Source organism: Thyridium curvatum (assembly GCF_004353045.1).
Source record: "Thyridium curvatum strain D216 chromosome Unknown NODE_46_length_333320_cov_79.933738, whole genome shotgun sequence".
NCBI classification, from domain to species: Eukaryota; Fungi; Ascomycota; class Sordariomycetes; order Thyridiales; family Thyridiaceae; genus Thyridium; species Thyridium curvatum.
Window position 1 is genome coordinate 284254 of NW_022156801.1, and position 13197 is coordinate 297450.

General features: G+C 56.3%; 5 protein-coding genes across 5 annotated transcripts; 3 read left to right on the forward strand and 2 right to left on the reverse strand.

Moving 5' to 3' along the window:
• Positions 1 to 213: 213 nt before the first annotated feature.
• On the forward strand, positions 214 to 2183 carry E0L32_007564 (uncharacterized protein; the record flags this gene model as incomplete). Its single annotated transcript, XM_031142322.1, has 4 exons — positions 214 to 785; positions 840 to 1064; positions 1129 to 1415; positions 1477 to 2183. The coding sequence occupies 4 exons, from the start codon at positions 214 to 216 to the stop codon at positions 2181 to 2183; spliced, it is 1791 nt and encodes a 596-aa protein (XP_030993538.1).
• Positions 2184 to 2728: 545 nt separating this feature from the next.
• On the forward strand, positions 2729 to 3487 carry E0L32_007565 (uncharacterized protein; the record flags this gene model as incomplete). Its single annotated transcript, XM_031142323.1, has 1 exon — positions 2729 to 3487. One exon carries the CDS (start codon positions 2729 to 2731, stop codon positions 3485 to 3487), a length of 759 nt encoding a protein of 252 aa, XP_030993539.1.
• Positions 3488 to 4947: 1460 nt separating this feature from the next.
• Positions 4948 to 6108, forward strand: E0L32_007566 (uncharacterized protein; the record flags this gene model as incomplete). Its single annotated transcript, XM_031142324.1, has 1 exon — positions 4948 to 6108. The coding sequence occupies one exon, from the start codon at positions 4948 to 4950 to the stop codon at positions 6106 to 6108; it is 1161 nt and encodes a 386-aa protein (XP_030993540.1).
• A 520-nt stretch (positions 6109 to 6628) lies between these two features.
• On the reverse strand, positions 6629 to 9533 carry E0L32_007567 (uncharacterized protein; the record flags this gene model as incomplete). The annotated part of the gene is made up of 3 exons (XM_031142325.1): positions 6629 to 7613; positions 7670 to 9134; positions 9194 to 9533. 3 exons carry the CDS (start codon positions 9531 to 9533, stop codon positions 6629 to 6631), a joined length of 2790 nt encoding a protein of 929 aa, XP_030993541.1.
• A 933-nt stretch (positions 9534 to 10466) lies between these two features.
• On the reverse strand, positions 10467 to 11660 carry E0L32_007568 (uncharacterized protein; the record flags this gene model as incomplete). Its single annotated transcript, XM_031142326.1, has 1 exon — positions 10467 to 11660. The coding sequence occupies one exon, from the start codon at positions 11658 to 11660 to the stop codon at positions 10467 to 10469; it is 1194 nt and encodes a 397-aa protein (XP_030993542.1).
• Between the last annotated feature and the right edge of the window lie 1537 nt (positions 11661 to 13197).

Consider the following 13197-nt stretch of genomic DNA (forward strand, 5'->3'; position numbering starts at 1 on the left):
ATCTTGTTTTGCTGCTTTGATAGGTTCACCCCTCTTTCTCTGTTCAAGTGTCAACTGCAAGCCCGGCATGTCTTGCCCGCTGTTCTCATTGCGACCTCTGGTGAGGTGTCATTGGTCAAAATGGCACAGTGGACCGTCGACATCGTCAGTCGTGGGCCGGAATCCCATTCTCGACTTTCAATAGTACGGAATTTCTCCTGAGGCTAACCTATCATGCTCAGGAACCGCGTGGGCCAGCTGGAGCAGAAGCTCGACGGCATTATGTCGTTGTTGACCACAGGACAGACACGACAGCTGCCCACGCCGCAACCGACCAACAGTCAGACAATACCGAGTTCGATGGTAACGCCGGGACCGAGTCCGAAGGACCAGCTTGTCCCCTTAGCACCCTTTGAATCCCGGGCCCGCCATGAGACTCCCGATGTCAACTCAGAGGCCAGCAGGACCTCCATACCGCCAATTCGGCTGTCGCCGTACGAGGTTGTCGAGATCATCCCGGGGTTCAATATCAATCTTCAAGAAGCCGACCTGGCCCTTCACTCATACCGCACGTTCTACTCGCCGTGCTTCCCTTTCGTCCCTATTGCCAACCATGTAAGCGCACACGACCTGTACAAGTCGAAACCTGTACTCTTCCGGACCATCATGCACACTGTGGTCCCGCACAGCGCAGCTCTCCAGACCGGTATGAAACAGTGGTTCCGAGAGACCATTGCCGACCTCGTGATTGTCAAGAGGAAGTTCAGTCTCGAATACCTCCAGGCTCTTTTAGTGTTTATCTCGTGGTAGGTGTCTCGTGTCAGCCCCGATATTCTTTCCACTAACACGGATTCACTCAGGGGTGACTTCCATTACTACTTCCAAAACCAGGCCACTGGCTTGGTGCAACTGTCCGTCGGCCTGGTCGCCGACCTGGGCCTCAACAGACAGCCAATCATTGCAAATGGCACCCCATACTCCCTACTCAACGAAGCCGTCGAGTCAACCAAAGGCTTGCAGCCCAGGCCGTACCACACATCGGACGAGATGCGAGCAGTTCTTGGGTGTTTCTATATGACATCACTGTAAGGATCCTAAACAACGATGTGGACAAGCCTTTATCTGTTCTGACCATGAGGACTCCGACAGCATATCGACCTTCTTTCGCAGAATGCCCGATTTCACATTCACGCCTTACCTCAACTTCTGCTCCGACATCCTCGTCAAGAACAAAGAGTACACTACAGACGAATACTTGGTCGCCCTCGTTCAGCTGCAGAGCCTCGCCAGCCGCATTTCCACCACCTTCCCCACCCACGATCTGATCCTTGGCCCCCCACGCGCTTTCAGTCTACCCATTGACATGACTCTCTCTGGCATGAGGAAGGAGATCGAGGGCGTTGTGCGAGGCATGCCTGCCAATATCCATCAGAAAGGTAAGCCTGCGATCCCACCGGACTGCTTCGGATGGACTGCCAGCTAATCAGTTGCTCACAGCCCTTCTGCAAATATGCTACCATGGCGTCGTGATGCGCCTCTACGAGCCGATCATCTACATGCGGGCTTCGACTTCGACGGACCTGGCCAGCGCCCGCCGCACGGAAGGTCTGTGGAAGTGTCTACAGGCCGTCCTAGACATCTTCACAGTCTTCGAGACCATGTCCGTCGAGGACCTCGCCACGGTCCCCTTCACCGTGTCGTCCCACCTGGCCTTCGCCGTCGTGACGGCCACCCGCCTCGCCTTCCTGGAGGACAGCGACTGGGACCTCGGCCTGGCGCGCGAGGCGCTCGACCTGGCCAACCTGGCCAAGCGCATGGAGAACCACTTCGCGGCGGCGGAGCTGTACGAGGCCAACCGCGAGCGCGAGGCCGGGGCGGGCGGCGTGGCGGCGGCGGCCCAGCAGCAGCAGCTGCCGCGTAAGAGGAAGTACATCGACGGCGAGCGCACGACGATCGGCACGTACGCCGAGAAGATGCGCTGGCTGGGCCACTGGCTCAGCTACAAGCTGCCGATGCAGAACATCAACATGGTCGACGCCGACGCCATGGACGAGCTCCGCGGCGCCGAGGCGGCGGCCGAGCCCGACGTGGGCGGGCTCGCGGCGTACCCGAGCGAGTTTGACGGCGCGTTCTGGCAGGCGCTGCTGAACTTTGACGGGAGCTGGGGTATTCCCGACGCGGGGCCTGCTACCGGACAAGTCTGATCAATAATATTCTTTGAGGTCAGACGAGACTGGCCATCTTCCTATCCAGTTGACGGACGGCACTTGATCATAATGGCACAAGTCACCCCCACTCCGGTCACCCTCTTGAATGGCGGACTTCGGGACAACAAGTGAGACGAATATAAGCCAAGCGCCCGCAACCCCTCGGACTTGGTCCCAGTCGCCCCACGCCACCCATCGCGAGATGTGGGGTTCCTGCGAGACGCGGGTTCGGCGATATCCATTGCCCAATCCGGGAGCCGGGCGCCGCCATTGGTGTACCCGCCCTGCTCACCCGGTCGGCGGCTTCAGCCCTAGACGTGGCACTATCCTCGTTGCAGTTACTTACACGAGCGACAAGAATAGTCCCCGAGATGGTCTCATGATAAAAGCGACCAGGCGGCGTGTCTTCTTACCATTGTTGGCGCCCATACACAGCCGTTTAAGTGATTTGAAATCCTTGGGGACACGGCCAACGAGAATCCCGCGGATTCATGTAAAAGCACTGGGTCTTGGCACTGGCGCCCCGCGCCTTGTATCTCAGCATGTCAGCTGGAGACGACGGCTCCAGTCAAGATCAGCCAACACAGCAACAGCAGCAGCAACAGCAACAACAATCACCGCCACGGGACTACAATCCTACACTTCAGCAGCAGCAGCAGCAGCAACAACAACCCCAGCAACAGCCGAACTGGGAGCCCTACCTCCGCCACACCTCCGCCCTCGGCATCCTCAAGCCCAACGTCGTCTTCGACGTCTTCAAGATGTCCGCCGGCGGCGACCAGCGCCTGCCGAACCCGCGCGTCGTGCGCACCGCCCACGCCGACGACGGCAAGTCCGTCTTTGTCTCGGACGAGCTCGTCACGCCCTTCCACCCCTTCGGCCCGGAGGGCTCCGGCTTCTCCGTCCTCGACGTGCGGCCCGCCGTGCCCGTGCGCAACACGGACCCGCCGGTCCAGGCGGCCGCAGCAGCAGCAGCAAGCCAGCAGCCGCTCCTGCCGCGCTGCCCGCCCGCGGGCGTCAACTTCGTCATCACGGACATCCCGCCCGGCCGCAGCGCGCCGATGCACCGCACGCTGAGCCTCGACTACGCGGCCGTCATGGCCGGGGAGGTCGTGCTGCGGCTCGACGGCGGGGAGGAGAAGACGGTGCGGGCCGGGGAGCTCATCGTGCAGCAGGGGGTCAACCACGAGTGGGAGAACCGCGGGGACGAGACGTGCCGGATATTGTTTGTCATGGTCGGGTCGGAGAAGATCACGCTGGCTGACGGGAGGGCGTTGGAGGAGACGGTGTTTCAGAGGTGAAAAGGGAGGGGGTTATATCTGAAGGGGAGTGAGAGGGATTCGGGTAGATTATTGGGAAGTTCATGTCGCGGACGCCCAGCGCAGTGCAGATAAAGGCAGGCAAGGTGGCCGCGAAATATGAGGGTATAAGACATGTCTATTCTGTGTCAAATTTCAATTTTCGGTTTAATTCATTTTGTGAACAATATTTTGGTCAGTGGAATGCTGTTTTGAAGGGGGCGAGGAGCAACATACCGTCAAGCTTTAAGCTGTGGATCATGCTGTTACTATATTAGCTTGCACAGTGCTGACTCAGCATACAGCATCCTCTGTGGCCCAGCTGGTTAAGGCGTGTGACTGTTAATCACAAGATCGGCGGTTCGAATCCGCCCGGAGGAGGATAACCTGTTAAATTTTTACTTTTTTGTAGGCATTACCATCCATTGAGAATTGAACGAATTAAGCTTGCCATCCTAGAGAAATTGAAGTGATAAAAAAGAAAAGTTAGAAAACGGCGGCTGTGGACTGCAGGTTGCTGGTCATGCTAAGCTTTTGTTGAATTCTCTGTCGTTCAGAATCGGCATATGTGGAGAAGCTCGATAAGATCTTATCTGGGCTCCAGTCTAGACAGAAATCTCTCGGATATTACAGTTTCCAATAAGAGATTGAGAGTGTGCGGCAGGTTCTGAGAGCATCAGAGAGCTTACTTGAAATCTTCCTCCTGAATGTGGGATTCAGGGAAGTGGTGAGGAGAGAACACACCCTTCCTCATGCATAACATCACCATCAAACGCCTCGGAAGATCACCCTTCGAGGTTTTGTGGACAGTCGGATAAAAAAGTCACAGGAGCGACAGATCATCTACGAAGACGTGGTGGAGTATTCTCGGAATGGTGCCTCTAGAAACCGGAGACCAACGATCTGTTCTGTGGTAGGCGGGGAGATTGTGACATCGCCGATATGATCCATGCCAGTGGCTGGAACAAAGGTCATTGAGGATGAATCATACATATATCTGGGAGCAGCATTAAATATGCCTGTTTAGGCATCGCTTCCCCATGTTACCGAATTTCAAGCTGTTTGTTATCTTTGTGAACGGCACTGAACGCCCACAACATTCTTTTCTGTGGAGAGTGGCAACGATTAGAATAGGACCGGGCCGCTAAGATCGACGAGGCCGGAATTTCTTTTAGCTGACCTCTCTAGAAGCAAGAATCACGATACCAGATCAGTGGATCATATTCAAGTGCTAGAATCCTGTCTGGTGGACGAGATCTAGGCAAGGTGAGCCAATGATAACCTAAATCTCAGATCATCCTCAGATTATCCTCACCTTGACAAGCATTGAATCTGACGCTTCCCAGAAAAGTATCCTGGATCCCACACAAACAAAGCACATATCTCCTTCATTCCACTTCCCAAGATTCCTCATCCATCAACCCTTTCCCAGCTTCAACAGTCCAGATCCCAGCCCGGCAACAATGCTGCTGCTCGACCTTCCGACCGAGCTTCTGCTCCTCATCTTCTCCTTTCTCGGCCCTGAGTACTTCCGTTCGAATCTTCGCCATCTTACCATTGCTTCCAAATGGTACAATGCTGCCGTCGATATTCTGTCCGGATATTTCTATCAGGATTGGGGCAGGCCAGCGATGTTCAGAATGAGCAACGCAGCCTGCGAGCGTCTCAAATCCAAGCTGCGTACCGCTAGAGTCGAGTTTGGCCTTTATGCCTGCTCCCTGATGAGCGCTTCCGATTTCGACGCCTACACAAGACTAGACGTTCAGGCGAGACTCGACAAGCGAAGCTCGTCCAAGAAGCTGGTGGATGTCCTTGGGGAATGCCGTCAGCTAAGGTCTCTTGACATCTGCATAATCTTAACGGACGGAGATCCTGACAACGTGACTTTCGTCGGGCATCAGTCACTGTTTCCGCTCCTTTCCCTTTCCAATCTGACAAGCCTGGTCCTCAGCTACCAGTACCCTCTGAAAGGTGACATGGACCTCCGGGCCATTCCCTGCGAGCATTTCTGCAGCGCAGCCAACGCACTCTTCCCGACACTGCGGCGATTCTTCTACCGGATGCCCACTGTCTGCAAGGACTTGCTCGACCTCGAGAAATACCCTGAGCTGCCCGCCATGGAGGAAATGATTATCGGCTTGCGTCATCGGAGCTGCCTAGGCGGGTCTCCAGCCGTCATGTCTCTGGAATGCGCCCCCCCTGGCGAGAAACCCGGTGAAGTGGTGAAGCCAAAACAGTTCGAGGCTCTGGCTCGCAAGTTTGCAGATCGGTTGCCCAACGCCAAGGTTCTACTCATTACTTCCAATCAGCTTCTTGATGACGGGGGACACCGGGTTCGCGAATACGATGCCTTGAAGGACGCGGAGCAGTTTTGGCTGGGTGAGGACGTGTGGGGTGGCACCTTGTGGTTTGACCACGACAGCCAGCCTTCTCCTTCTCTTCTCGAATATTACTACGGAGAAATGGAAAAATTAATAGCAGGGGACAGAGATGAACTCACAGAAGAGAACGACGAGCTCACAGACGACGGTGACGATGAAGACTCAGAGGAGAGCGGGGAGGGGAGCACCGAGGAGGACGGCGAGGACGATGCGGACGACGCGGACAGCACTTCGCAGGAGTAGACAAGAAGGCAATCGAACCTCATGGCGAGGTTCGATTGAAACCTATCTGGGCAGAGACACGGGTCTAACGATCGTGGGCAACTTGGCTCGAACAGGAGCCCCACGGAATTCAACAATGACATGACATCGCAAGCAATCACCACTCTTCAACAGTTCACAAAGCAAGTCCATGCTTTAAGGAGGCATCAAGTCTCTCTATGCATGGGGTTCAGGGATATGGGCACGGATCTGAGGGATCGTACCTCATCATCATTCAGACAAGGACGAGCTAGCAAGAGACTTTCAAAGCAATTATTTCATTTTCTCTTTCCCCTCATTAATCACCGCATGATCCAATCGCAAACGTAATTCAATAACTTTCATGTCTGTCTGTGACCGCATAATTCCATTTCGTTCTCATTTTCCCAGTTCATCCCAAGGCATGGGCGAGCGAGTTGGGAGGGCTCTTCTAAATTTCAAAACACCCTTTGCCCATAAGATTTTTCATACCTCTTCCATAATCCCTCTCCCCAAAGGACCCTTACTCCTCCTCATCGGCATCCTCCTCAGCCTCCCCACCCTCCTCAACCTCCATCGCCTCACCACCCTCCCCACCATTCGTAGCAGCAGCCACCGCATCACCACTGTCAATCGTGACCCCCTCCCTCTCCAGCCGCAGATACTCCTCCCACTCAGGGAACAAGTCCTCGTCCTCGCCAGGCGTGCCGAGCATCTTCGCCACGCGGCCCTTCTTGCCCTTCTCGAGCGACTCCTTCCACTGCGCCACCACGGCGGGGGCCAGGCTCGGCTTGTACGTCTGCGCAAAGAGCACCGCCTCGGCCAGCCGGCCCGTGGCCGTAAGGACCTCGATGCACCCCTCGACGTCGCCGAGCAGCCACTTGCACGTGAAGCCGACGTTGTGCGCGCCCGCCTCCGACGCCTGCGCCGCCAGCTTGGCCAGCCCCTCGCGGTCCGAGGTCGACGAGTACAGCAGCAGTAGGGAGCCAAGGTCCTTGGCGTTGACGAAGCACTCGGCGGCCAGGGCCACGTCCCAGGCCGACATGGCCGCGTCGCCGACCGTCTTCCACTTGTGCTCGACGTCGGCGGCCTTGGCGAGCTCGAGGGCGATGTCGAGGTGGTTCAGCGACAGCGCCAGGTCGAACTTGTGCTCCGGGTCCGTCGCGACCTCCAGGGCGAGGTCCTTATGGCCCTGGCCCTCCAAGAACCGGGCGATCTTGTTGAGCTGGTCTTCGGGGATGCTCGACAGCAGCTCGGCAGCGGTCTCCATATCGCCGCGGAGCACCAGGGTCTGGTACTCGAGGACAGGAAGGGAGAGAGCAAAAGACGTGACGTTGACGTCCTTGTCGGCGAGGTAGATGCGGCTGTCGCGCTGGATGTACCCGAGAACGTACATGGGCTGGTCGAAGTGCGAGACGGTGTAGGTCTGGTCACCGACCAGGTAGTTCAGTCGGTTGGTGCTGTTGGTGTAGATGAAGCAGTCGCCAACCCATTCACCCGTCCGGACGCTGTCCTATGATTAGCCAGATAATTCAAGCATTCACAAGCCTCAGCGCCCACTTACGTCTCGTTGATGTCAGTAATAACCTCGAAAGCAGCCTCAACACCATCATCGTCGACCTGGCCAGCGTTGACAGCAGCGACGTAGTTCTCCCGGGAGTATCTCAGGACGTAAAAGGTATCCTCGCAAGCAAGCGTGACGAGCTCGCCGCTCTCGGACCAGTACACTTGCCTGGGCTCGACCTCGATCCTGCGGACCAGGCCGCCCGAAGTCCAGTCGAAGAACGAAACACCGCCCTGACCCTTCACTCCCAGGAGGACACCGCCGGCCAGACCCTCGGCCTGGAAACCGACATCGAGGCCACCAGTCTTCTCGACAAAGTTCTTGTAGACCTTGACGCTCGTCGCCGACTCCCGGATGGCAAAGTCGTTGCTGTTCTCCTTGGACGCCCACACAAAATCCAGAGCGGAGCCGAAGGCCTTGTTCCTCCACGCCAGGGCTGTGTAGATGATGTACTCGCCGTCACCGCAGACAGCGACGAAACGGCCGTTGGGCGAGTGGATGAGGGTCTGGGGGTAGACTTCGCAGGTGCCGAGATCCTTGGTAGGAAGGTGAATAGGGTCATTATCCTTCAGGGATGCATCGCCGCCCTTGATGATCGAGGAGATGACCTCGTTATGCCTGGCCCAGATGAGCTTGCCGGAGCCATCCATGGACACAGCCGGCTCCTCGCGACCCAGCTTGACGACCACAGCACCATCATCGAAACCGACAGCGACGCCCTGCTTGCCCTTCTGGTATGACACACACCAGGCTCGTTCCAGGCCGTAGTTAAGCGACTGCTCGAAGCGGTAGGTGTTGGCGTGCCATATCCTGACGGTACCGTCCTCGGAACCAGAGATGATAATAGGCAGCTCGGGATGGTAGCACGCAAAGGAGACGTTGTTGGTGTGGCCCTCGAGGGTGGCGATGAGGGACTTGGTGGTGTAGTCCCAGATCTTGACGGTTCGGTCGTCCGAGGTGGTCAGGAGGTAGGGCTTGTCGGAGTGGGGGTAGTAGTCGACGTGGTTGACGCCCTTGGTCTCGTGGGCCTCGAGGGTGAAGTTGGGAGTCGACGAGCCCAGGCTCCAGATCTTGACGGTCCTGTCGAGACACGCCGATGCAAAGGTGTTGGTGTCCTTGGGGTTGATGGCCAGGCCCATCACGTAGTGGCTATGTCCCTCAAAGACCTGCACGCACTTCCATCCCTTCTCCCAGTCCCACAGCTTGATCGTCATGTCATCGGAGGCGGTGAGGACGAAGGGTTGCGTCGGGTGGACGGCAATGGCACGGATGTAGTCGGGGTGCGCCTCGAAGGAGGTGATCTTCTCGGAGGTGTTGTAGTTGTAGACACGTAGTTGGAAGTCATCGGATCCGCAGACGATCCAGTTCTTGCGCGCGACGAAGCGACCGGCTCGGACGGGGACATCGGTGAGCTCGAAGGTCTTGACGATCTGTTGCGTCTCATATGACCAGATGTAGACATGGCCTGGAGCATTGATGATCAGCTTGGGATGGACGGCTCGGCAGTGTTGCATCAAAACGCACCGCTGTAGAGGGTAGTGAGGATCCATGGCTCCTGAGGGTGGAAGTCTATGCCCTTGACACGCTCACTCCGCGCGAACAACTGACGCTGTGATTCGGTAGCCATGTTAGCATGTCTGAACAAGGCTAGGGGTAGGGGATCCTGAGTCGGAAGCGCGTGCGGGAGAACCTCGAGCAGAGCTATACCGAGGGTTGGTGCCTTTCGTGAAGGCCAAGGGGTGGTGGGCTCGCTCGAATGCGCCATCGTCCCCAGCTGAGGTAGCTGAGGACAGATAGCTCCTCGTGTAACTTGGTGCAACCGAGACAATGCAATAACCTGACTAACCTTGACGTCCAAACGCATCTTGATTGTTTATTATTGGTGGAAGTGCTCCGTCGGCGAGAAAAGAAAGGAATCAAGACAAGTCCACAGGAAAGGGAGTGCCGTTTCGAGCTCCCAAGGTGGGGGTTTGTGATGTTGACCGACAGATGCTCCCCCAATTCCCTCGGTCGGCTGGCCGCGTCAATTGGGCGAATTCAAATACGTTCTGGACGGGTTGATGACCGGGCAGCAGCGAAACCGGCCTGTCGTGTGTATGTCGTAAAGGGAGGACGTTGTGGATCGCGAGCTGCCTGCCACGTATCTTGACCCTATTTCGATACCTGGGAATTTCAGCACAAATGTGGTCTCTTCCACATGCGGTGCACTATCGCACACGTATCTCGATTCTAGCCTCAGGCAGACACTTTCGAGCTCAGGGATGAGAGGTATGTGACCCGCTTATTCTGGGAATTGAGCCAATCATAGCTAGCGGTTCGGCGGCTGTTGCCAGCTGGTGCCCGCAGCAGTTCACGATGCGGCGGTCAGCTTCGCCTGGGAGGGAGGGGAAGTTGAGCAGCACTGAAAGGGGATTCGCCAGCCTTCTTTCAACGTCATCCCAGACTTCTCGAGCAAATATCACGCACGATTCTGGGCCTTTCAAGCGAGTTTCTTTTTTTTCAATCTGTTTCTTTTCCAATTTCGTGATCGCTTCGCTTCTAAAGGTGCGATGCCTATGAAAAAAAACGCCAGGTCCATGCTTTGATGGCCGGTTTCGCTACATACCCAAAAAGCCTCGCTTTCTCCAGCGAAGTCCAGGTATCCAATGCTAATATGATCTGACAAAAAATATATGAAACGCCTTTATATCCCGATAGCCGCTGGCTATATAGAGTCCGTGCTCATACGCGTCCTTATCATGACACGCTAATACTTTCAAAAGGAAAAAAGGAAATGAAGAGAGAAGACAGGTCTTGACTAGTCCTGAGCGTCGGCCTGGACTCTGCTGACAATCTCGACCATCTTGGGGAACAGCTTCTCCTGCTCGGTGAGACCGCAGATCTTGCGGACGACCTCCTCGGGAGTGTCGTTGTTCATGATCTCGGCCAGCTCCTTGGACTCGGCATCCTCCTCGACGCTCTGGAAGCGGAAAGCCATCTCGGCAGCGGCGAGCAGTGCCTGGCAGTCGTGGTCGTTCTCAGCGAGGTGGGCAGCAGGGCCGATGAAACGCTCCTTGCGCGACAGCTTGCGCAGGGGAGCACGGCCGACACGCTCGACGGCATCCTCCAAGTGGGGGTTGCCGATGCGGCGGATAATCTTCTCGGCATAGGCGGCCTGCTCCTTCTCATCGATACCGTGCTTGGTGGTGATGAGCTTGGAGGTCTCGGCCAGCGCCTTGCGGACCTCGCCGTGGATGTGCTTGTCCTGAAGAGCGTCGTAGACGGTCCTCTTCCTGCGGTTGTAGCCGTGGTAGGCGGCCGTGGCGTGGCCAGTGTTGACAGTGTACAGCTTACGCTCGATGTAGGGCTCCAGGTGGTCGACCCACTGGATGCCCTCGATGGGGGGAACCTCGAAGCCCTCAAACGGCGTCCGGTCGACGACCCACTCGTAGAACTTCTCGAGCTTGACGTCCAGGCCGGCGTCGGGGTCCTGGGCGGGGACGATGCGGTCAATGGCCGAGTTGGCGTACCGAGCGCGGTCGCTGTGGTCCTCGAGGCGGCTCTCGGGGGTGTTCTGCTTGATGAAGCCGGCCAGGGTGTCGGTGGCGCCGATGGCGTTCTCGCAGGCGATGACGGCCATGGGCTTCAGGTCCTGAGGCCTCTGGTCGATGCCCTTGGCGATGACGGGGGCGATGAACTTGAGGATGTTGGGACCGACGGAGCAGGTGACGACATCGGCTGTTGAGATCTCCTCGATGAGCTCCTGCTCCTGCGTCCTCGAGTTGATGGCGCGGTAGTTTGTGATGATGTTCTCGGTGGTGCCCTCGGCGCCGACCTCGATGACCTTGTAGCTCGGCTGCGCGTTCAGCTTGTCGATGAGCGGGGCGGCGACATCAGCAAAGATGACCTCATAGCCGGAGTTGTGCAGGAAGCAGGCCACGAAGCCGCGGCCGATGTTGCCGGCGCCAAAGTGGACGGCCTTCTTGGGTGTGGAACCGTTGACGGCAGACATATTGGAGGGTTGCAGAAGCGTGTTGTTTAGGAGATGAGGAAGAGGTATGGTTGCTGGTCTTGGGATGATCTAGAAAGGAGAGAGATCAACCGCAGGAGATGGATGACAGGTCTGTTGGCTGTTGTTCTATCCTTGACGCTGTCAGGGTAGATCAGTCTGGGGCAATGATGTCGAGATGATGGGTATTGTGGAGAAAGTGTGCAATGGACCTGTCCAGATGGGAAGAAATGAAGTGATGATCGCGGGTGTTTATGGAGAAAAACTCTGGAGAATGAAATATTTAGAACGAGGTTCGAGATGGACGACGAGGGAGAGATGGGAGAGCATTTGACTTTATACAAAGACGCCACCGCGAGGGAAGAGAGAGAGGACGAGGAGTGACCAACGTCAATGGGGGATCCATGTGGATGGGTACATGGCCCTGTCCCCGTTCTGGGGGGAAGGTGAGTGACGGTATTCCGCACGCAATCGGGCTCCCCTAACCCTCTCTCAGCCAGGTACTCATGGCTTGGAAACCAAGTGGGCCCACCCGGATCATGACGACTGTGACTGCGGCCAAATCAGGGCCCCTCCGTTGCAGCGTGGCCAAGGTACAGTAACAAGTGCCTGCAAGAAAAGTAGACGGATTTCCATCAAGGAGTACTTCATACCTAACATCTCGATCAGTGGCAATACCACTCACTGGCTTTTATAGATCTAAAGTAAACAATAGCCATTCAGTGCATGTCTATCAATACCCTGAGGGGAAATTTAGAAGATCACAGAGTCATAACTGCCAGGGCCCCTGGTTACTATGTTAGGATCTGATGTATTTCTGTTAGCAATCCGTCTACTTTTCTTGCAGCCACTTGAGTAAGTACCTCTCTCCGTTGGCGGCAAACGGACCCTCTTTTTGTATCAGGTTAAACGGAACCGGCTGCCCTCCAAAATGGGCACGCTAACCCTCAGAACCAATGATTTTGGATACTGCCCTCGGAAGGAGGAAGAATCTTTCCTTCGTCCTGGTTGGCTGGCTGGACGGCGTACTTGGTATCTTTCGCTGGGGCCCTTGAGGCAATAACCAACCTTATGGGGACTACTACTGTGTTTGTACCCAATCGACTTCATCACGATGCGGCGAGGCGGCGAGGCGGCGGCTGTACTTTGCGCATCCCTGGGCAGGGTCATCGCGGCGCGGGGCCTGTACGAGGCGAAGTCCAACACATGTAAAACCTGGGCGAGGAGTCATGGCTTGCTTACGGCTCGTCTATCTCTCGCTCGAAATCCCGCAGGAACACAGTCGTTCAATAATCACGCATGACCGACAGGGACAATCTTATTGCGCGTTTAATCCTGCAAAGTCGACCGATCTGCATATCAAAGCAAGTGACGGCGCGCATGCCTCAATGCTCCATGCTCCATGAAGAATCTCCATGGGGAAGAAGTGTCAGTCGAGTACGTCAGAGGGGTAGCTCCGTTTCTTCGCGAAGAAAACGGTGAGTCCAGAGACAGAGACCCGGAATTCCCCTAGCAAAACCTAACAAAAACGGCGGAAACA